This window comes from Dermochelys coriacea, chromosome 3 (genome assembly GCF_009764565.3).
Source record: "Dermochelys coriacea isolate rDerCor1 chromosome 3, rDerCor1.pri.v4, whole genome shotgun sequence".
NCBI classification, from domain to species: Eukaryota; Metazoa; Chordata; order Testudines; family Dermochelyidae; genus Dermochelys; species Dermochelys coriacea.
The window spans coordinates 191005013-191028820 of record NC_050070.1 but is presented as its reverse complement, the minus strand read 5'-3'; the positions used below and the strand labels follow the sequence as shown (position 1 = coordinate 191028820).

General features: G+C 41.0%; 1 protein-coding gene across 1 annotated transcript in view; it reads right to left on the bottom strand.

Annotated features, from left to right (window-relative positions):
- The window catches only part of LOC119853510 (protocadherin Fat 4-like), an 83498-nt gene that overhangs the window by 2109 nt on the left and 57581 nt on the right, over positions 1–23808 (bottom strand). Inside the window, exons 28-41 of the mRNA XM_038396653.2 lie at positions 22741–22909; positions 21601–21809; positions 20165–20344; positions 19349–19568; positions 17524–17660; positions 16073–16216; positions 11650–11894; positions 10812–10921; positions 9187–9321; positions 8451–8587; positions 6754–6951; positions 5764–5858; positions 1054–1209; positions 257–448 (exon numbers count right to left, since the gene is read on the bottom strand). Of these exons, the coding sequence (XP_038252581.1) occupies positions 257–448; positions 1054–1209; positions 5764–5858; positions 6754–6951; positions 8451–8587; positions 9187–9321; positions 10812–10921; positions 11650–11894; positions 16073–16216; positions 17524–17660; positions 19349–19568; positions 20165–20344; positions 21601–21809; positions 22741–22909 (2327 nt within the window). The remainder of the gene's footprint in view (positions 1–256; positions 449–1053; positions 1210–5763; positions 5859–6753; positions 6952–8450; positions 8588–9186; positions 9322–10811; positions 10922–11649; positions 11895–16072; positions 16217–17523; positions 17661–19348; positions 19569–20164; positions 20345–21600; positions 21810–22740; positions 22910–23808) is intronic.

Sequence of the window (23808 nt, the reverse complement as noted above, 5' to 3'; positions counted from 1 at the left end):
ACAAAACAAAAGAGGAAACTGGCTACAGAGGTTGTCTATATACAAAGTGCTGTCAAATGTAAATAATAACAAAGAAAAATAGTTCTTGGCTCTAATCTTTCATTTACAGCAAATTTTAGGTGATACTTCTCACATTAGTAATTTTCCAGACAGAACTGTGATTTTCAAGTTGACACTATACCTTTAAAGTTGAATTCTTAGTAAGGATTGTAATCTAAATCTACCTTGTTAATCTAAATAAAATATTTATTTATACCTGTTTCTATTAACAAATATGTATGTCACAAAGGCTATAAGAATGCAGCCGAGCAGAATACTTAGAATTATGGTTGCTATAAGTTCAGAGGGCATTGAGTCAACAGGTATCACTTCTACTGCAACAGAAACAGAAGTTGCAAATATTTTCTCCAGTTCAGTTTGGATGGCCATCTCTTGTTCCTTAAATTTTCTAAAAACAGACAAGTAAAAACATTTGTATCAATTTATTTAACAAAAACCTTCACTTTGGTTTATAAAGCAGTGAAGAAAAGACTAAAACTAGAGAAGATTGATGCTGTCTATATAATTTTTAGCTAACCTGTTAGCTAATGCTATTGTAGGGCTCTAATTCTCATTTAAATCTAGAGTTGTTTAGAATAGTTCCTATAGACCCCTATTTAATTTCTATAGAATGCTCTTGATTTCATCCCTCCATTTTGAATTATGTAGGATGTTTCCATAAAAGTTGCTTTAGCTGAACCATATCAAAACTTCCTGAACCTCCTGGAGTCTATAAAACCCTGTTGGAAATCTCACCAGGATAGCGTCTCATGGTATCTTAACACTTTCAAATCCCAGCAGGAACCACTTATAGGAAAATAGCCTTTTGAGAATGAACTGAACTTTTTGAAACTCAAAAGTGGTTCAGTTTGAGTTTTGAGGGACATTTCAGAGCAGTTCTTACTTGATCTTAACCAGTTCATTCATCCCTAGTCAAGATGTAAATATTTTAAAGGGAAACAAAATCCAGCTTTGTAACTCACAATGATACACTTTGTACTATACCGTACAGACCTTTTTACATGCTCTGCAGGTATCGCTTGGGCTGTCTGATCAACAGCAACAGTCTTTACATGGGTTACATCAGTGCTTTCTCTTACTCTTCTGTCAACAATATTAGATAATACATCAATGATGTAAACAGTCCATTCGAGTTTTTCTTCTAGAACCCTGCCACCAGATTGAGATAAACAATTTTAATTGACTGGGGAACAACAAATTATTTTTATCTAGAAATGACAGAAAGTAATCAATGTTATACAATGATAACATTTAATATAATATTATGCATTTATTTACCATTTTCATCTAAGGATCTCAATACACAATAGTGGTTCATGTTTATTATCATCCCTGTTTTATAGATAGGAAAATTGATGCACAGAGGTTAAGAGACTTGCCCAAGATCATACAGTAGGTCAGTATCAGAGGGTACATCTACCATGAAAAAAAATTCCTTGCAGCAGCTGAGTCAAACTGACTCAAGTTTGCCGGGCTTGCACTACAGGCTACAAATAACTGTGTAGATGTTCCCACTTAGGCTGCAGCCTGGGCTCTGAGACCCATTCCTCTCTCCTGGTTTCAGAGCCTGGGCTCCAGCCTGAGTGGGAATGTGTATATTGCTATTTTTAGCCCCACTGAGAAATCTCAAGTCAGACTCACTGCTGTGTTTTTTTTCCTCTTCAGTGTAGATGTACAAAGAATCAGTTAGAGAACCCAGGTTTCCCAACTCTGAGTCCTCTGCTCTAATCACTAGACTAAGCTACTTCCCATTACTGTTTCATATGAAACCTGGAAACTCTTAGATATGTTAGCATAAATGAGCTCCAAAAGAAAACTTAAAAATGTAAATTGAAATAAATTCTCTTGCTTGCAGTTCACAAACAATACTACTTAGCACAAGGAATATTGTGTCATGCTTTACCAAATGAATATTGATTTGTTTCATGAAAGCACTGTTATAAATATTGCAGATTCATATCTACCAGATGTGGACTATTATTATGACCACTTAAAGGTGAAATGTAAGGGGGAAAACCTATTTTCCTTGAGTCCTTTATTGTTCATAGACAATTTTATACCAGATCAGACCCATGGTAACCCATAATCCAGTATCCTGTCTGTGACAGTGGCCAGCACCTCCTGCTTTGGAGGAACAGGGATGGCAGAACTTGGGGACCTGGGAGAGTTAATGACCCTGCAGTGGAAATATTGCAGGGCTTGACATATGTTTCTGCCTCCCCCAACCCCACAACATTTGCCACACATACAACATTTCACAGAGGCAAGAGCAGGACCCAGCTATCTTTCTGACCTCATGCATACACAGGAGGGGGAAAGAAGAGTGGAAGTGTAGTCTGTAACCTATCATTTAAATCAGCTTCTGTACCAGATGACTGGAAGATAGCTAATGTGATGCCAATTTTTAAAAAGGGCTGCAGAGGTGATCCCAGGAATTACAGGCCTGTAAGCCTGACTTCAGTACCAGGCAAACTGGCTGAAACTTTAATAAAGAAAAATATTATCAGACATATAGATGAGCATAATTTGTTGAGGAGGAGTTAACGTGGTTTTAGTAAAGGGAAATCATGCCTCAACAGTTTATTAGAATTCTTTGAGGGGGTCAACAAGCATGTGGACCAAAGGGATCCAGTGGATATAGTGTACTTAGATTTTCAGAAAGCCTGTGACAAGGTCCCTCACCAAAGGTTCTTACGCAAAGTAAGCTGCCATGGGATAAGAGGTAAGGTGCAGTCATGGATTGGTAACTGGTTAAAAGATAGGAAACAAAGGGTAGATATAAATGGTCAGTTCTCAGAATGGAGAGAGGTAAATAGTGGTCTCCCCCAAGGGTCTATTCTGGGACCAGTCCTATTCAACATATTCATAAATGATCTGGAGAGAGGGGTAAACAGTGAAGGGGCAAAATTTGCAGATGATTCAAAATTACTAAAGATAGTTAAGAACCAGGCATATTGCAAAGAGCTACAAAAGGATCTCTCAAAACTGAGTGACTGGGCAACAAAATGGCAGATGAAATGTAATGCTGATAAATGCAAAGTAATGCATATTGGAAAGCATAATTCCAACTATACATATAAAATGATGGGGTCTAAATTAGCTGTTACCACTCAAGAGATCTTGGAGTCATTGTGGATAGTTCTCTGAAAACATCCACTCAATGTGCAGTAGCAATCAAAAAGCAAACAGAATGCTGGGAATAATTAAGAAAGGGATAGATAATAGGACAGAAAATATCATGTTGCCTCTCTATCAATCCATAGTACACCCACATCTTGAATACTATGTGCAGATGTGGTCACCCCATCTCAAAAAAGATATATTGGAATTGGAAAAGGTTCAGAAAAGGGCACCAAAAATGATTAGGGGTATGGAACGGCTTCCATATGAGGAGAGATTAATAAGACTGGGACTTTTCAGCTTGAAAAAGAGACGGCTAAGGGAAGATCTGATTGAGGTCTATAAAGTCATGACAGGTGTAGAGAAAGTAGATAAGGAAGTGTTGTTTACTACTTCTCATAACACAAGAACTAAGGGTCACCAAATGAAATTAATATGCAACAGGTTTAAAACAAATAAAAGGAAGTATTTCTTCACACAATGCACAGTCAACCTGTGGAACTCCTTGCCAGAGGATGCTGTGAAGGCCAAGACCATAACAGGGTTCAAAAAAGAACTAGATAAATTCGTGGAGGATAGGTCCATGAATGGCTATTAGCCAGGATGGGCAGGAATGGTGTCCCTAGCCTCTGTTTGCCAGAAGCTGTAAATGAGTGATGGGATAGATCATTTGATGATTACCTGTTCTGTTCATTCCCACTGGCCACTGTTGGAAGACAGGATACTGGGCTAGATGGACCTTTGGTCTGACCCAGTAGGGCCATTCTTATATTCTTATAAGTGGAGGCGAGAGTGGGATCTGGGTAGCTATGGGGATCCTTGGGCTCTCCACCTGCCCTTGGTGGGGGCGGCTAGGATGCCCAAGAGCAGACCCTGGCTTGTGTCCCTACCCCCCAGGGTGTGCCACCCAGGGCAGGAAGGGGGTCCACGGCTCCCCACAGCAGCCTGGACTCCTTGGGCAACTCTTACCACAGCCTGGCTTCTGGCCAGGCTAGGGGGCATGGCTTGAGGGAAGGGGAGGACTAGGAGGCAGGACCCCATGGCAGGGGGGATGTGGATGGCCCAAACGTTCTTTGTGCCTAAGGCTCCCATAAATCTTAATCCACCTTAATCCAGACAGGGAGAATGTAGGAACAGCTGTCCTCTCCCCATCTTTTTTTTACTTAGCCAGGACACCCCTCCCCAGACTAGAGCCAGCTCCCTGCTCCCTCAGCCAAGTCTCATTACCTCCCCTTCTTATACCTCCACTCCCCTCCCTGCCCCAAGATTCAGAGTGCATTTCTATTCTCTCCTCTCCCTGCAGAGAAAGTGCAAAACTCTGCAGTTGACAGTTATGGGATAACCCTTCCCCCAAGGAATGTTTTTGCCCAACCCCTAAGAGCTGGAGGTTGGTGAAATGCCTATCTTTAATTCTCCTGTGATGTCATCATTCTCTTAAATCTTCATTCCTCCTAAAGATCCTGCAGCAAGAGCAGGGAAATCAAGGCCTGATATTCATAAAGCAAAATATAAATAATGTTTGAAAAATAAAACAAAAAATATTTGAAGTCTTCATAAACAAGCAAGAAAAGGCAGAACATACACATCTTTAAGGCTAGAAATAGCCACCAGAGCTGTAGCCCGAGACTAGCTCTACTGGCCACTTACGTTTCAGACCCACCGAGGCTAGATGTAATTACATCGTACTTGTGCTATATTTCAGAGATGATGGGCCACCTACATGTTAACTAATTCCCTCGTGCCCCATGGACAATTGACCCCCACAGGAAGACAGATTTTGCTGCTGCTGCTGCCCTTCAAGAGATTTTCTGTTTGTGGGGAAGCTTTAGTTTGTGGCTCCATTTCTTGGAAGCCAAGCCAAAGAATAAGGAGTTGAATCAGTGCATGCCCTGGCCACACCCACTTTCCTGGCCACGGTTGCCCACCATTGGGATGACTGATCTTTTATGACACCCTATCTACCTCTGCAACCTTCTCCAGTTCAAGCACTTTTTTACATCCTCAGGGCCATGCACTCGCCAGAGCAGAACAGGGCTATTTTGCAGGATGATTTTTATTTCTTTGGGGAAAAGGAAGGTCAATATGAGAGTACAAATTGCAGAATATTAGTCACACCCATGATATGACTTCAACCCACAGAACTGAACAAACCTCACATCATTTAAGTGATGACACTACCTCAGTCATACGGCAACCCAGCATAGTCAGTGCTATCAGACTACTTTGTCACCATCTTGGCTACTTGCTTTTCTGTTTATAAAAAGTGGAAATGGCTGACTTGATCATTTTTCCGTAATCCCCCTCCTCACTCTGAGAGACTTCTTTTTAGTCCATTGAAACTCAGTAGAATCTGTGGTCTTCCTCTCCAGCACGCTAAACTCTTGGAGCCAAATCCTCAATATTTGTAAATTGGCATACCTAAACTGAAATAATTGGAGCCACTCTGAGTTACACCAATTGAGGACTTGGTTTCTCAGTGACTCATAGCTGTATTGGCCCCTCTAAGACTGCCATATCCAGATCTTAAGAGGACCCTGCCTTAATCTGTCCCTGGCAGAATAAACTGTATAGCTCCATAAATACCTTTTTAATTCAGGAATGTTTCTTTCAACAATATTGATCTTCTGATTAAGGACAAGTACCACAATGTTATCATTGGAACTGGGATCAATGGTTACCTATAAAATAATAAATGAATCACATTAAGTCTATATTTCATGTTTCCTACCCACATTTATAACTTTTTTTATTCTCAAGACTGCCTTGCAGAAAATGCTTTCTGAGGGTTGGGATAAAAATGAGAAGACATCAAGTACACTTAGGACTTTTCCTCTCCATTACTTCAGTGGAACTAAGAAGTTAAGATGATTTTGCAGGCAACTCCAAAAAGGGTTAAGAACCTACTAAATTATAGCGGAAGAAACATGGAACTATGCTATGCCTATGGATAACATCTAGAAGAAAAACCAGGCAGATACAAGATAAAACTAAAATTTCTTCCATCTTGTATTCCCTATCCATGCATGCAAATTTATAGACAGACTTCCAAAATTAGGTCCAAGCAAATATTTTTTTGCACATGACCTATTTGTGCAACCAGGTAGGCATGTGAAAAATCAGATATCTGCATGTGCATATGGCCAGTTCAATGTGAACTCAGCAGCTAAATAGCCCTGCATCACATGTTGTAACTTTAAATGTAAAGTTGTCATTGCAATGCTTGAGATCTGCATTGTAGACCAATTAATCCCTGATGCAACTCTACTGAGTTACACCGGGGATTATTTCATTCCATATGTCTAAGGAGCTCTATGGACATACATAGATCAATTTTCATCCCAACATACATACATAAGCCATATCCTGTGTGTTGTTTCTTTTAAATAGAAGTTACAACATAGTAACCCACATGCAGGTCTCAACATATACCCTACTCTATATAGTACATCCTACAGTTTCATTGTTTAATAGTAATAATGGGTTAGACTATTTAAAGACTATCCTTATTTGTACACAGAATTTTGAAATGGAAGGAAAAGAGGAATAAACCATATATATTTTCTAATCTCTTACATCGACTGTTGCTTGTGTTGTGAGTCCTTTCCCTCCTTGGTCTGCAGCTTCGACTTGCAAAGGAAATGATCCAATCTTTCCTGTCACTGACACTGTATAAATTTGCCCTGTATTTTCATCAATGTCAAATTCATTGGTTTGATGATTCACCAACCTGTACAGCAGAAACCCGTTATCTCCAGAATCTGGGTCTGTGGCCTGGATTCAGAAAAGAAAAAGCAACAATAATGTAGCGGAGCAGTACTCAGCCTCTGGCTTTTGGACTGTAAATTGCTCTTGAGAGCCTGTGGGTCTCTCCCCCATTGGTATTTATAAAATCCTGGCATCCTGGGACTGGTCTGTATACTTTTTAAATGCATAGACCTGTACCTCCCTTCCATTAACACAAGTGAAAGGGGGGCAGAAACCATCAGAATCAGGTTGATGGAAGGGAGAAATAATGGCTCTATGAAATGCATCCTCATGAGCCCGCTGAAGAGTCTACAGCTCCTAGAGTCAAGAGGGCAGCACTCGGGTTGAAAGGAGCAGGGATGGTAGACCAAGAGCATTCTGCAACATATTCCCCATTGGGCCTGGTGGATAATTGAGCAGATATCAGTGGTTTGACCTGAAGAAGAGCTCTATGTAAGCTCAAAAGCTTGTCTCTTTTACCAACAGAAGTTTGTCCAATAAGAGATATTACCTGACTCTCCTCGTGTCTCAGATATCAATGGGGAAGTTATTAGTGCTCTGTGCAGCATTAACTCCCATTCCACTCAGATGTAGGGGGAGAGTCAATGGCAAAATGACTCCAGAGGGAGCCACAGGACTTGGGCAGTAAAAGCAGTGAATCTCCACAGGACTGCAGTTTCCCTTCCTCACAGACCTCTATATCTGAAGGGAATGGGTTTGGAGGAGTGTCCTCTGCATTTGGCCACCCCAAGTCCCTCTCCTTAAGAAGCCTCAGGGAAATTCCCTGAGATGAACCTTGCAGAGTTTCATGGCCCTCTGTCTCCCTCCTGAATGACTTAGCACTATTTTAGTAATATGATTTCCAGAGCATTGTGAAGGACCTGTCCACAGTAGCAATTAAACTCTGTTAGCGGGTTGGTTTATAAACCCAGTTTACTAACAGCTCCTGCTATTATTATTTAAGGACCTCATTTTGCACTATTGAAGTCAGTGGGAGTTTTCTCACTGACTTTAGTGGCAACAGGATTAGGCCCTAAACACAGTTAACCTGGTCTGTGCAGGGTAGGCATAATGGGCCAGATTCTTGTTTACGATCCAGTCCCTTTTATGCTACTCAGGCAGTGTAAAAGCAGCTGAATTCTGACTGTAACTGGCCAGCACCAGCTCTTGGATCCATGCCTACCCTGTGGATGGGATTATGTCAATTCTCAGTTGGTGTAGTGTCCTTTAGGTATCATACACCAGTGGCATTAGTTAGAGCAGACCCCTTAGGCTGCTCCAACTCATGCCAAGGCTGGGGCAGGCACAGACCAGCTCACAGCACCAGGGAACTATAACAAGCTCCCTTATGTCCCCCATCATTCACATTCACTGAGCAGATCTCAGATGCAGGGCAGATGATGACCCAATATTTTAAAAACATGTTTAAAAATGGCTCCACTAAACCAGTTTAATGGCCAGTGTGAATGAAGCCCAAGTCTTTTAGAAGCCTTCAGATACTCAGAAAGGGAAGAAATATACTCTACCTGAACTTTAACAACTGGGAATTTGTATGGCACTGAGTTCAAGATCCGAACAGAGTAGGAGCTGTTCAAAAATGCTGGCTTTTCATTTACATCTTGCACTAAGATTGTTAGTCTTGCCACATTTTGAGAAAACAGACCTTTTAAAAAGAAATACATTAATGTAATTAAATCCTGTATTGTGCAGAACATATCACTAAGGCTACAAATAAGTTTCTCCGTTAACCCCGAGCATTGCATTCAGATGTGAAAGCAGGCAGCTTTAAGACGATGGCTATACTGAATGGGGATGAGGAGGGGTGGCACAGCACAAGAGTCCCCAGAAGAACTCTGGCTGACTCAACTTCAGTTCCTCTGGGAGCTCTGGGTGCACATGCTGGAGTGATGCAGGGTGAAAGGGTGCACCATGTTAGCTCTGTGAGCCAGGACAGACAGGAGCTGGGGCCCTAGCTTTTGCCATTTGGGAAGTCCGGTGCCAACAGCTGCGTTCCCATCTGTGGCTGTGATGAGCCCCTGTGAAGGAGTGCTAGGTTGAGGGAAGGCTCTTTGCCCTCCATTGCCTGCATAGTGCCCATGCAATCTGGCCCTCAGCTTTTAATCTTTCACCACAGCTTTGTCATTTAAAGCAATTCACATTTTCTGTTTCTAAATTTAGTGCAAATATAGAATGCACAAGAAGTGTCCTGTGCTTAACACCCTCCAATTCAAACTGCAATGTCCTTCAAAGGAAAAAAAATACCTGAATACTGGACCCGTGTGACAGAGGAGGGACTTTCATTTGCTTCAACTGTAATTGTATACTGAGAAATTTCCTCATAGTTCAAGTTAATTGCAGTTTTTAGCTGTCCACTTTTTGTATCCAGTATAAAATGGGCTGAAAGGAAAAATGTGCACTTTTCAGTAATATAGTCACCATTTTCATTTGTATCCTTCCCACCTCTTCTGTCTGTGTTGCTCTTGTAATGGTATTGTACTGCCTTAGTTCTTGGGGACTGAATGGCAGTGTATTTCAACACTGATACAGGAGTGGCAAAAGCACCAAAACCTCAACAAACTTTCAACCAGAAGTAGGTCACCAGCTGTGCTTTTTATGACTTCACACATTGCTTGTTAATACTTCTGTATTTCCTATACAAAAAGAGAAAAATGTGTACTTTCAATTTAGATGACTTATTCCAGTCCAGGGACTCTCAAACCTTTTTCATAGTGTGATGACATCTTAAAAGAGATCTTGGTTTGTCACCTCACCTCTTCCCCTATTTGCAAGTGTGTGGACTACTATCCTTCCCATTCATGATTGTACAACATTCCTCAGGCAGCTATAGCAATTGCTTACATGGAAGAGTAATATTTGGTAAGCGTGGCGTGTGTTTTTATAGCTATCTTTTAGAAACATTTACCAGCTGGAAACAAGAAGGCAGAATGGCAGAACATGTGACCAGCCAGCTTTCCACCAGCAGTGCTCCACCAACAACCATTGTTTTAGATTAGGGAAGACACATGGAGGAAGAAAGACTATAACATCTCCATGAGAGAGAAAGCCGAGTGAGCCTCTCACTGGAAGACCCTCCTACAATGGTTCTCCATCTTGAATCTCCTCAAAGTCCTTTCCCTGAACAGACAAACTTCTTACATTTAAAGGTGCAGTATACAGAAGACAGAATGTTATCTATGTGCACTGCACCTGTCTTTCTACTTGATTTGCATTTTTTTTAACTCAGATTTTCATTATTCCAAGTTTTTAGACATAGGGGGCCATATTCCCAAGTGTTGTAAATGTAGGTGTAAGTTGCACCCCAGTAAATTGGTGTGAGTGCAAGCTGATGTCATAGAAAAGCAACTGGCAAACAACAAGGTACTTACTTACCCCTTCCTGTCAGCTGTTTCTCCTGAGACCCTTCCCCCTTTTGCTCTTTCAGCATGTAAATTAAACCTATGTAAGCCCACTTAAATCCACTTTGCAACGTGTAATTTATACCACCACCTAGGTCACTTCTGAACTTGGCCAAATAAAACTGGTGAAGTCTTATACTAAAGACAGGTTTCAGAGTAGCAGCCGTGTTAGTCTGTATTTGCAAAAAGAAAAGGAGTACTTGTGGCACCTTAGAGATTAATAAATTTATTTGAGCTCACAAAAGCTTATGCTCAAATAAATTTGTTAGTCTCTAAGGTGCCACAAGTACTCCTTTTCTTTATAGTAAAGAGATATAGTAAGAAATCATGTCACTCTCCATACCTACATCTTATTCCATAGTCATTATTCTCACTCAGTCTCATTGCTAAATACAATATGATCTCCCACCCAGAGCTAGTTTATAGTGCTATATTTGCCTATGTTAGGGTGTAAGAAGAAGCTGTACTCACCACGCTTATTGCCAGATACAATTTTGTAATCAATTTGTCTCCCTAAGGCTTCTGTCACAGCAAAAGTGTAAACTAAATGTGCAGCTCCTGTATCTTCCATCACAGTTGTGCTAAAAGAAAAAAGATGACAGGCTGTGATGATAGATTTTACTGGCACAAATGCCAATAGCTGATTTGTTGGCAGTGGATGTTGTTGAATCTTTGAGACTTGGAAGAAGGATGTTCTTGATGGAAGATCCTTGGCTGTGGACCTTTTTCCCCTCTGGAGGATGCCTACTGGAGTATACTGGCCTTCAAAGAGCAATGCAAGGCTCATCTTTTTGGCCTAGCATTTCTTTGACCTTGGGTCAAGGCTAGGGAAGATTTTTCCATTTGGTGGTGGGTGGTTGATAGGGGGTTGATGCCCAGTATGTGTAAGATCAATTGCATTCAAAGCCCACAACAATATGACAGTAATAATTATTGACATAAAATCAATACATTTTTATACCAAAATACTGATTGATGGTGTGCAAGAGAAAGGGGGGAAAGGAGGGTGATCTTTACTCTGACTGGGTGAGTTTGGAGGACAAGTGCATTTTATAAGCTGAAGAATAAGGCAATAAAATGTAAAACATGGTTCCAAACATCAGATGCACAAAACAAGTAGACTAGGGACATTTGCTGGCTTTGTTATTTAAAATTAATTGTTTGTTTCTTCCCAACACAAAGAAAAATGGAATTTCCATCTTTGGAAATACTACCCCCAATACTTTTAATGAATTCAATGGCAATGTGGTCTCAGCTACAAGGAGAATTCAAAACAATGACACTCATGTAATTGAATAAAAACCCTCACCTGATGTCAGTCTGATTAAACTGTGGGACAAATGGGCGATTGTCAATCACATTGAGCCTAATCAAGGCTGTGCTATTTAATGGAGGAGAACCTCGGTCTTTAGCTATTATTCTCAAAGGGATCTCTCCAGGTTTGGACAGGTTTCCAATTGTTATTATTTTCCCCTCATTTATATCCTCAATCAGGAAGAACTGGCTGAAGCTAACATCTGGTAGGATATAGTATTCAATAAGAGCATTTTCCCCCTGCAATAGCAAGAACACATTAATAGAATTTCAGAGAGAGAAGTGGGAGAAGACTATTATTAAGCACAGGAGATCTGTATTCTATGCTCTGCCAGACACTGGGCAACTGTGCCTTGGTTTTCCCATCTGTAAAACAGGGATAAAAATGAATCTTTACTTGCTACAGATGTTGAGAAGCTTTCTTTGTTAATATTTGTAAAGGATTTTGAGATCTTAGAAGGTGCTACATATTGCAAAATATTATTAAATTTCCAGAAAGAATACACAGAGAAGCATTAAAGAAAATTACAAGCAATTTGAGTAAGTTTCTGAAGGGTGGCATAAACACTGTTTAATATAATAGACTTGACAAAATCTAAATGCATTCAGTGAACTTATTTAGATAATTAAAATTTTGGATGAGTTTTGTTGGAAGGGTGTTTCAGAAAACAGAAAATGTCACAGGCAATTAGCCAATTACATAATAAGCATATGAAAAATGATCTTAGTATGTTTTCCCTGAAATAAGTCTTTAAAGGTTGGCTTTATGTTAGAGTTGGCTCTGTTACACTTTGCTCTGTATTTCTTGAAAGTATTATACACTGTGCTTCACTGGCTCCAGTGGGAGCAGGATTGGGACTTACCATGTGTTTATCAACATTAAGTAAGTTTCAGATTTATGGCTCTTTTTTCCTTTACAATAATCTCAGAAAGAGAAAGAAAAAACAGGGGAAAGAAAAAGAATTCACACCCTGTCCTTCTTAGCTCTCAGAGGTGCCCCATATTCTCTGAGTCCTGTCTTGATGTCAGTGGTCATTCTGTATGAGGATGGAACACAGGATACAGATGATGTGATTTTCATCTGGGCCTCAATGCAGGCACAATTTTATGCTAATGTATAATTGTTTCTGTAAATTCGCACTCACAGTGAATTAGGCACAATTATTTCCACTTATAAAGCCGCATCTGCCAAATTAAAATGGCTGAACATCAGGCTCTCTGGGTTTGAACCAAAGCCTACTGAAGACAATAGGAGTATTTCCACTAACTTCAGCAGGCTTCAGATCAGGCACCAAGTGTTCAAACTACTACACAGGAAGAGAGAAATGATTTAAGTGTTTTGTTTTTAATACCTCCCAAGAACCAAGAAGAGGGAGCAGAAAAAAATCCCAAATTGCACTTTCAACTGCCTCTTTAATTCAGAAACACATCCCTGAGACAGGATTTGGTGGTCTCAGTCCAGTTCTCAGTGGCCGGGGGTCCATATGACCTAACTGTAAGGGGACTGTTGCCCCCTTACTAACATTCAGTGGGGGGTGTTTTAGTTGCTAGCTCCCAGTACTAAAAAGGGGGAAGGTTCGATGGAGAATCAGGACCCTGAGACTGACAGCCCCCAGGAACAATGGGGAGAGGCCAATGCTCCAGGTCAGCCTGAATGACAGGGCGGGCAGGCTAATCAGGGAGTCAGGAGGCCAGGGAGGTCCCATCCTCCATGTGAGCTGGATTTGCCTGGGTCAGTCAGAATGGGGCCAAGCTAAGGAGAAAGCAGGGGGCCAAGCTAAGCTGGGGAGCAGAGCTGTGCCAGATCCAGAGGGACCAGAAAAGCAGCCCAGAGAGAGCAGACCCTGTCCTGGGAGCAGAGCTGCAGCCCCAAAGCCAGAGGCACAGCCCAGAGAAAGCAGACTTGCCCTGGGAGCAGAGCTGCAGCAACCAGAGCCAGAGGGGTCAGAAAAGCAGCCCAGGAAGCAGGTCAGTGCTGGGAGCAGAGTCACAGAAGCAGCCTGCAGAGCAGACCTGTCCTGGTAGCAGAGCTGCAGCAACCAGAGCCAGAGGGGCCAAAGAAGCAGCCCAGGGAGCTGGAGGCAGAGCAGTGCAGTGCAGAGGCAGAGTGGTGGAGCTGGGGCTGGAGCAGTCCGGAGCTGGGTGCGGTGAGCATCTGGGGAGAGCGAGGGGGACCCTGAGAAGCAGGCCCAGAACAGGGAGATGCCTCAGTCAAGGGGCTCTGCAGGCCAGGCTTGGATCGTAACCCCGACAGGGCGGGGGTGACACTGGGCAGAAGGTTCCTACCACTTAGAGCCTGAGAGCGTGTGGCCACCACCAGAGCAAGTGTCCAACCCACAGCATCCCTGCAGCACAGCCAGGGCCTGAGAAGAAGGCCTGGGACTGACAAGGAACAGAGTGTGAACTGCCCGGACATTCCAGAGACGCTGTTTGTGATGTTCCCTGCCGCGGAGCGGGTTGAGGTGTTTCCTTTAACCTTTCCCATTTTTCCTTATTCTTTTTAAAATTAATTGTTGATTAAATAACTTAACTTGTATGTAATGGTCAGTGGGTCAGAGAAGTGCCCAATGCAGAGAGAGTACCCCAGAGTGGGGAAACCCTATTCCCTGTCCTAGGTGACCACAGCAGGGTTGGGGGTTGAGCCCCCCAGGAATTCTGGGCCCAGCCTTGTTGGGGTTACGAAGACTCTGCCAGACAGGAGAGTGGAAGGGGAGTCCTCAAGGGCAGGGAGGCCACTGGGTAAAAGGAAGTGGGAGTGAGGACTCAGATCCTTTCACTAGTCCACTTCCCCGGGGTAGTGCAGAAGCCAGGAAAGTTCCCCACAATAGCGGGACTATTCCCCCGCTTACATAACCACCCCTTCCACAACTGGTGGTGATTGACACATTTCTAGGCAATCTTCACAGAGAGGCCAAGGACTGAATGGACATGGAGACTGAACTACTCTCTCTCCCCGACACCCTTGGTCAGGAGTGTGTGGAAGAAGATTGCATTGCCAACTCCCTTGTTCCTGTTCTGTCCATTAAGAGAGGACTTGAGTCTCTCCAGCTGTCAACCCCAGTATCTTTCATGACCATTACATTCACACTGAGAGTTAAAAAGTATTTATAAATAAAAGAAGAAGAAAATAAATGAGAAGGAACATAGCAAAACAGAGCCTTTAGTTTTATTAGTAAGTTAGAGCTGGAGATACATAGTTTGACCAGATCTGTACCCCATCAAATAGGGAGGCAACAGCCACTGATATTTCTTTTGATGGCACTTCTGGAAGTTCCCTCTCCTGAAAGGGGTATGTTCAGGAATGATGTTGCTATGCTGAGCTAGCAGACTGGCCAATACCACTCACTGTGCACAGTGATAAGTGCACTAGAAATGCATAGATCAAATGCAACTATTTGTGGAAGTATTACTCTCAGGACTGGTGTTCCTGGGAGTAGCAACACAGTGAACAGTAGTTGGGTATGCAGTGTAAAATATTTTGAGGATACTTGTGGAGCGTGTGCCCTTGTTGCCAAGAAGGCGTATGGCATATTGGGCTGCATTAGTAGGAGCACTGCCAACGGATCGAGGGAAGTGATTATTCCCTCTATTTGGCACTGGTCAGGCCACATCTGGAGTATTGTGTCCAGTTTTGGGCCCCCCACTACAGATAGGATGTGGACAAATTGGAGAGAGTCCAGCAGAGGGCAATGAAAATGATCGGGGGCTGGGGCACATGATTTATGAGGAGAGGCTGAGGGAACTGGGATTATTTAGTCTGCAGTAGAGAAGAGTGAGGGGGGATTTGATAGCAGCCTTCAGTTACTTGAAGTGGGGTTTCAAAGAGGATGAAGCTCGGCTGTTCTTAGTGGTGGCAGATGACTGAACAAGGAGCAATGGTCTCAAGCTGCAGTGGGGGAGGTCTAGGTTGGATATTAGGAAACCCTATTTCACTAGGAGGGTTGTGACGCTCTGGAATGGGTTACCTAGGGAGGTGGTGGAATCTCCATCCTTAGAGGTTTTTAAGGCCTGGCTTGACAAAGCCCTGTCTGGGATGATTTAGTTGGTGTTGGTCCTGCTTTGAGCAGGGGGTTGGACTAGATGACCTTTTGAAGTCTCTTCCAACCCATATCTTCTATGATTCTATGAGAGTCTGGAGGGTACATACTCCATATTCAGTATTTTTCACTTTTCTATTATCTTTCATCTGAGGAGTCCAAATAACTGTACAAACACTAATTAATTAAGCCGCAGAACACTTCTGTGAGATCGGTGTAACCCATATATTGCAAAGGAGGAAACAAAAGTACAGCTCAGTTAAATGACTTGCCCAAAATCACAGAGTGAGTCAGTGTCAGAAATGAATTCAGGAATCCTGATTCCCCATTTTGGATGGAGAAAATCTTACAACAGTCTTAAAATTAAAAACTAACAGTCACCTGATCTTTGTCTGTGGCTTTCACAGTAATGACATGAGCTGCTACAGGATTAGTCATGTTTATTGCAGCAAAATAGGAGTCCTCAGTGAATTCTGGAGCATTATCATTTATATCAGCCACTACAACAGTGACAGTAGTATTTGCCTGGAAAACAAAATGATTTCAGATATGCTTAGAATGAGCATAAAGATGACTTTTATCCTTGCTTGCAACAGTAAACACAAATTAGAATCCAAAGAACCCTGTGGTATAATATTAGCATAGCTTTAATTTCTTTATTCATTTCACAGAATTCTACATTCAAGATCAACACAGGACATGGATATGAGAAGAGGCAACACATTTACAGGAGCTGTTGGATTCTACATTGTGAAAGGTCTATAGCATTCTGAGTGAATAAGACATGACATGATGTGATGTATGGGGACAGCATACCATACCTCAGATGCTAGGTGAGGATGAGGGCAAAGTGTTGCTATTTTTTTTTAATGTTTATATTATAGCTTTTCAAAATTAAAAATAGATACTATAGAACTGGAAAGATTTGCTGCAAATTAATTTTCACTGATCTGGAGATCAGTATTTGGTGGTTTGAAAAATAGTGTAATTACTATGCTAATTAATAGCAACACAAGCAATCCTCTTCCCCAGCAGAGGTTGGTTGGGAAATAATGTAGGCCCTCATTCTGACATTCATCCCCATGGGACTAGTTGTGGCGTAAGATACTACTCATCAATCATGAATATAGGTGGCAGAATCTGACCCATAACATGAATATGTGGACAGGCCCTTTCTGTGCTGCTTTAAACAGTTGTACTTTATAATAACTATTCAAACATTTGAGCCAATGCTAAGATCTGATTCTCTTCCCACTTAACACTGTGAAATCAGGAGTAACTCCATTCAAGTCACTGTACTTACACTGGTCGCAAGTCAGTATGAGAGGAGAATCTGTCCCTTTGGCCACATCCACCCTCCAAATTTTCTGATTAATAGATTCCAAAGCCACACTGTAATCATCTAGTCTGCCCTCCTGTATAACACAGACCATAGAACTTCCCCAAAATAATTCCTAGAGCAGATCTTTTAGAAACATATCAATCTTGATTTATAAATCACCAGTGATGGGCTGGTAATTCCTTATTCAAAGTCAAAGAATTTATGACCCTTAATATTTACTATAAAGGTAAAAAATGTATTAATGATAAATTAGAAGTTTATATCATTTGGATGTGCTTTGAGAAGTTGACCTAGAATGCTTAACCGTGAAAGGCAGTGAGTGGGGCAGTGGGAGATTCTTTGCTTAAGATCATAACATTTTCAATGCCTCACAGCCCCACCAACTGCTTTAGCACTGGAGCAGCTCCACTAGTCTTTGTTGCGGGCGAGCTATGTGGTCTAGACTTGCTTTGAGCGGTAATGTTCCCATATATTATAAAAATGCTCTTACCTGATAGAAAGGGGCAGATTTATTGTTGCATGCGTTCACTGTAAGGATGTATCTGTTCAGGGCTTCATAGTCTGGGGAATTCTTTACCTTAATGTTCCCATGTACTTCATCTATTTCAAATATATTTCCATCACCACCTAGGGTACATTCAAGGAAACATTATACATTAATACTGTCTGAGAGGCAGGTAGCTGGCAACACTCTCCAGTCAGCTGTTAACATCTTTCTTGCTCTGAAAGCAATCCTCCATTTCACACAATCAAGGTAATGCAGTAGAAATGGTAAAGATATGAACTAAACAAATAATGTGAGTGAAATGAATATCTGTGATGGGAACCAAGAGAACAGGTCAACAGATACTGCATAGACACCAGCTCAACATCATTCGTTGAGCTGGTTTCTATGCAGTATCTATTGACCTGTTCTCTTGGTTCCCATCACAGATATTCATTTCACTCACATTATTTGTAGCTCCAAAAATAGCTCCATGCTTAAAGATACCTAAAGGGAGGACAATAAAGGGCAACTGCTGTTGGACAATTCATGCCAATATATTGGACACCTTGGGCCAAATCCTGAAAACTAGCTATTCTGGACCAGTGCAGCCCAGGGGATCTGGAGGGTACAAAGAGGGCTATCAGCCATCATTACAGTTTCCTGACCTTCAGCTTGCCGGTCACTGTTCAGTCTCAAGAAATAACTTAGAGCCTCAATGTTGCTCCAAGTTTGCTGTCTGCAACAGCTTCCAAGGACCATTACAACAGCCAGGGATTGCTGAGCCATAGCAGTGCTCCAGACATGCCTCTTTCCTCAGTCACACTCCTAATGCTTTCCACCTTCTTTGTACTGCTGGATTGGTAGTGGCCTGAGTCTATACTTATCCCATTTAGTTAAGAAGGAGCAGCTTTGACTCTCAGTTGATTCTTAGTCCAGGCAGGTGAGTGACGCACATACCTGGAGAGGAGGTGATTTATTATTTTTGACAACCAAAACATGCTACAGAAAAATCTCAATGGCTTTCAGAAAGATTTATTCAACACAGACAAACTGAAGTCTGGTTAGGAACTTGAAAACAGAGCTGTTTTGCAGTTGATCTGGCCATCGTACTGCTATATTAGAGGAAACTTTGCTGTGGTTTTTACTGCTTTTTGCCCACACTTGTTCAAAGCCATAGTAGGAACTTTGTGCATATAGGAAATAAAGAGACAATATGAAAAAATAAGCTGAACACACGTGCACTCGTTCTCCCAACAAAGGGGAAAAAACATTGCCAGGGCTGATTCTCTTGTGGCATCCTTTACACCTTTTCAAACTGAGTGTAAAATGCCCAGAATCCACAAGTATGAGTAGAGAATTCTGGTTTGGTAGCATTTGACACCCCTTCTGCACAAGTAGGAATGCCAAGGTTCTACCAGGGGAGAATCAGGCCTCAACCCTTTCCTCAACACACAGAAGCTGACACAGCGTGTATTAAAAGTGTTCTTTCTACCAAAATGAATCATGTTGATTACAGTTTATGTGGCAGATCAGTTAAGAGTTTTCAGAATAAAAAAGAGGTTTTTTTCAGGTGGATGAAAGGTTATTTTTAACTGCAGTTAGTAGCATGATTTAAAAGTGAGCAAAATTTCAGTACAAACAACAATTGCTACTCAATCAGTTTGAGCATTGTAAAAAGACAGTAGAGTTGTAAATTGGTAATATATATATTTGGATTAAATAGTGAGGAGCTAAAAGACTCTAAATATAATGCTGTTGATGCTCACAGGAGAGTGGACATTATGAATCAAAATTAGATAGTTGTTTCCATAAGAGAATTGCTTGTTACCTATAAGATTATACAGAACAAAGGCATTATCTCCCTCATCTCTGTCTGTTGCAGTGACTTTTCCAACAATGAATCCTACAGGTGCATTTTCCGTAACACTGAGCGTATTGACTGGGTCAAACACTGGTTGGCAGTCATTAATGTCAATGATGTTTATGATGATGGTGCAATAACCCCTTTTCTTCTCAGGGATCCCATTGTCTTCAGCATATATTACAACCTATAAATAACATAAATATAGCTACTGGGTCAATTGCATAATGGGAAGAGCTTTTTGATTTTTTTTAATTTAAAACCAGCATTTCAAGGTCACCTTAAAGACAATGCATGAAATGTGTCTGAAAAATTGAAACATTTTCTCATCCAAATGTTTCTATATATAAAGTATTATTATCAAATTAACGTATTAGTAAATTAGCTTTTGGTGAAAGAGAAAACAGAAGTAACACATGTGGCAACAAAAAATTGTATGGATTGATTTTGAGCTCTTTTATCTCTGAGGCCCTGATCCTGCAAAGATCTGAGCACATGCTTAACCTTATGCCCACGGGCAGCCCCAGCACATGAAGTCTAAGTTACTTACATGCTTAAATCTTTACAGAGTGGGACCTAACATCCTTGCCTTACTTTATGTTATGTTAGTAATTATTATGTACTACCAGTGTTTGACTTGAATAGATATTAAGTAAAGACACATGATACATAAAATGTTCAAACCCATCTGAACCAAAACAAAACAAAATCTCATTGATTACCCTGGGGTTAAATCAAGAAATCGGAATAGGGAAAAACTTGAAGTGGCAGTTTAAAGCAAACCTGATACTTCGTAGGTCCCTCTTCATAATCAACAGGAACAGTGGAGTAAAGAATCCCAGTAGCTTCATCTATCCTGAATTTCTGTCTATCTCCACTCAGAATGCCGTATGTGAGAAAACCGTTTCTACCTGTATCATTATCTTGAGCCTTCAGCTGAATGATTTGGGTAGAAGTTGAATTCTGTCAATACAGAATAGAGGGAAATGGTCAAAGATGTTTTGATTAGCTGCCTTTTCCTGTTTTAAATATGAATAATTTCTAGAGCAACATGTGTGGCTTTGTCTTAAGGAGAAACTCAACAGCCTCTGCCCCCATCTTTCTGAAATTAAAGGAATACTGTCAGCTGAAGAATCACACTGCTTCTGAATATTGTTTGCCTAGCAATTTTACTTATAACTGAAAGATAAATAAATAAAAACATTTTTATGTAATTTCAGCTTTTTTACTAATTTTTTGTTGTTGTTGTTCCTTTGACAGCACATTGTGCACAGTCAATTTCATTCTTTCAGTTAAGGCCTGATCCAAAGCCACTGAAGCCAGTGGGAGGTGCCTAGTTAGTCAGTTCCCTCTGTGTGAGTCTTTCACACAGAAATATGGCAGACAATTGTATACTTTTTTGGGGAGGTTGGAAAATGTGATTGTAACCCCCACCCTACCCCAAAATTAGCAGATGGGTCAGTGGCAGGTATAGTAGCTAAATAAAGTTTTAAGTCAATTTTGGAAACTGAGCAGGTTTCATATTGGCTGTGTTCCTTAAAGGGAATCTGTATGGGCCTGCTGTTAATCTTAGCATCACAGCATATATCAAAATAGCCTTGATATGCTTTATTTTATTTTTTTATAGCTGGACGCTGAAAGGTACTGAGGTGTTATTGAAAAAAAGCAAATCACTAGTTGAAATATTGAGCTGGATTCATTTTCAGAATTAAAATGTGGCTTTCTTGGCAGGCAAAAAGGAGTTTAGTGACAGACTAAATCAGAAATCTGGTTTGCTTGGAACACTGCTGTTAGTTTATGAGCAAGATAAATCATAATGGATACTGCTGGAGAAAGCAGAGGGGAAAGAGCTATTTTAATGGAGTCTTCCTTCTTATTCACTGCAGGAGGCAGAGAAAAGTCAAAGCAAGTATCTGCAGCCCAACAGTTCCCTAAATAGGTTGAGAAGGTGCAAGAGCAAGCTCTAAGGGCAAACCCATGTGCAAGAAGGGTTTGATGTTTTCTTTCAGTGGAGTCCCGTTAGCGAAAGATCATTGTTTCCTCAATGTGTTTATGTTTCCATGTACTTCTCTTTATGTGCTGGAGTTTTCAGCGTCAACTATATTATCACATGTCAAGACAACATTTTGAGTCTTTTCCCCTCATTGGATGTTTACTAGCACATTAATATTCAGCGCAAAGGACAACATTTCATTGTTTGGGGGATAACATTTTCTCACCTCTTGTAGTGTTGCTTCAAGCAAAGAGGATGGGAAAACAGGAGGGAAATCATTTTCATCAATGACTGTCACTTGCACAGAAGCTTCACTGTAGATGTTGGGCTCAGATGAATCTATTGCTTGCACGATAAAGAGGATTGGAAACTCTTCTACTGTCAGGTTCTTTGTTGTTCTTATTATGCCACTAAACTGATCAATACTAAAGTAACCTAAGAAAGAAAACACAGATTACACTATGTACCATTTTCTCAACTTTTGAAACTATCCTAGAGATACAGGTCTTATTATGCAAACCATCACAGAAAATTCACTTGTTATAGTGCCTTCCAAAAAGAACACTTAGGGCCTGTCAAGACAAACAGATAGTGCATGGCATGCTGGGCTGTAAACCTACAGCTCCCTATTGTGCTGTGCACTAACTGTCCATGTGGACCCGGTACTGCAGACTAAAAGTTCCCTAGTGCGTTTTGATCTACTTCACTTTGAAACAGGAAGTCAGCGTGCCCCTAGGAAACTTTTAGTGCACACTAGCAGGATGCCCATGACCGGTTAGTGCATGGCAGACCACAGTCGATTTACACCCAAGCTTACTGAGCACTAACGGCTCATCTAGACAAGCTCTAAGGGTGAAATATGGATTTAGACAGATATCAAGAATATCCAAAATTATCACAATTAATGACAACAAACAATTTGGAAGGCATAGTCAATCTTGCACTTGAAGGCTTAAACCCTTCTTTATTAGAGATCACGATGGAACCTAATGTGGGAGACAAATTACCCCACATCTGCTTTGCAAGGTTCTTACACCTTCCTTGAAAGCATCTGGTGCTTGCCACTACCAGAGACAGGATACTTGACTACGTGGACTGCTAGTCTGATCCAGTGTGGCAATTTCTGTGTTCCAATGAACTCCTGGTCCCATTGAAGTAAATGGGAGTTTTGCCACTGAGTTCAACAGGGCTAGGATTTCATCCGAAATGCTTTATAAAAAGAGAAACAAACACAGAGAATGAGAGAGAGAGAAACATCCACACACAGAAAAGGGGGAGGGAATCAGCAGAGTATTTTGATGGGTTGTGGAGGAGCTTCTTTATCACAAACCTACCTTTATTTAGTGACTTCATATAAACAGCTTACCCTTTTCATTGCCTGATATAATGGTGTATATTACAGGACTCTTATACAGCACACTGATCTGTATTACGAATGTCCCTGCTAATGCTTTCTCACTCAGAGCGTCAGGCTGGTAGACTACTGCAGAGAACACTGGGAATGAAGTGTTGATGGGGGCAATCATCACTGACACCTGGGAGGAAAAACCCAACAGTAGTGTGACTAGGTTTTCAATGCAAACATTTTCTTTTATCATTTTGCAGTGGTAAAATAGTCTAGCAACATGTCAATGATTAAAAAACAGAGCAACAGCTGATATTGTTATATGTTGTTTGACATGTTAATCTCTTGAAGGTAATTTGAGTAAGTGAGGTACCAGCCTGATGATTAATTTAGTTCACCAGTATGATTTTTCTAATTATATAGAGGGATTTCAGATAATAAAGCACACATCAGATAGCTCAGTTGGCTAAACAGCTCAAGGAAAGGGGTATTGATTTGTGTGACAGGACTTCTAATAAACTCTTCCACTGGAATTTGTAGAGCATGAGGAGAGACTTAAAAATATAAATATTTTAGAATATATTAGTTATTTTAAGATACTTTGTTTTATGAAAAAATGGCTACAAGTTATGTACAGACAGAGCCTACTGGCTGCTCATCTTTAACTGGGGTTTAGGTTTAAACTCCATCAGTTAGTTGCTGTCCTGTTCCCTGAAGAATGAGGGCTTATGATTCTATATTTTTGAATTCTGTTTAATGTAACCATGCATGTTTTTATCCATACAAATGTTCAATCCTTTTCTGAATCCTGTTAAACTCTTATCCTCAACAATATTTTGTGTCAATGAGTTACACTGGCTTATGAACATTGAATAAAAGAGTATTTCCTTTTGCTGGGTTTAAATTTGTTGCCTAACAATCTAATTGAATGCCCCTCTTCTTGTATAATGAGAGGGTAAATATGAATACTTGATTTACCTACTCCTGTTCATTATTTTAGATACCTCCACCATGTTCCCTCTTATTTGGTCCTCTCAGTTAAACGGTCCCAATCTTTAGATCCCAAAAAGAAGTCTCATTTCTCTCATT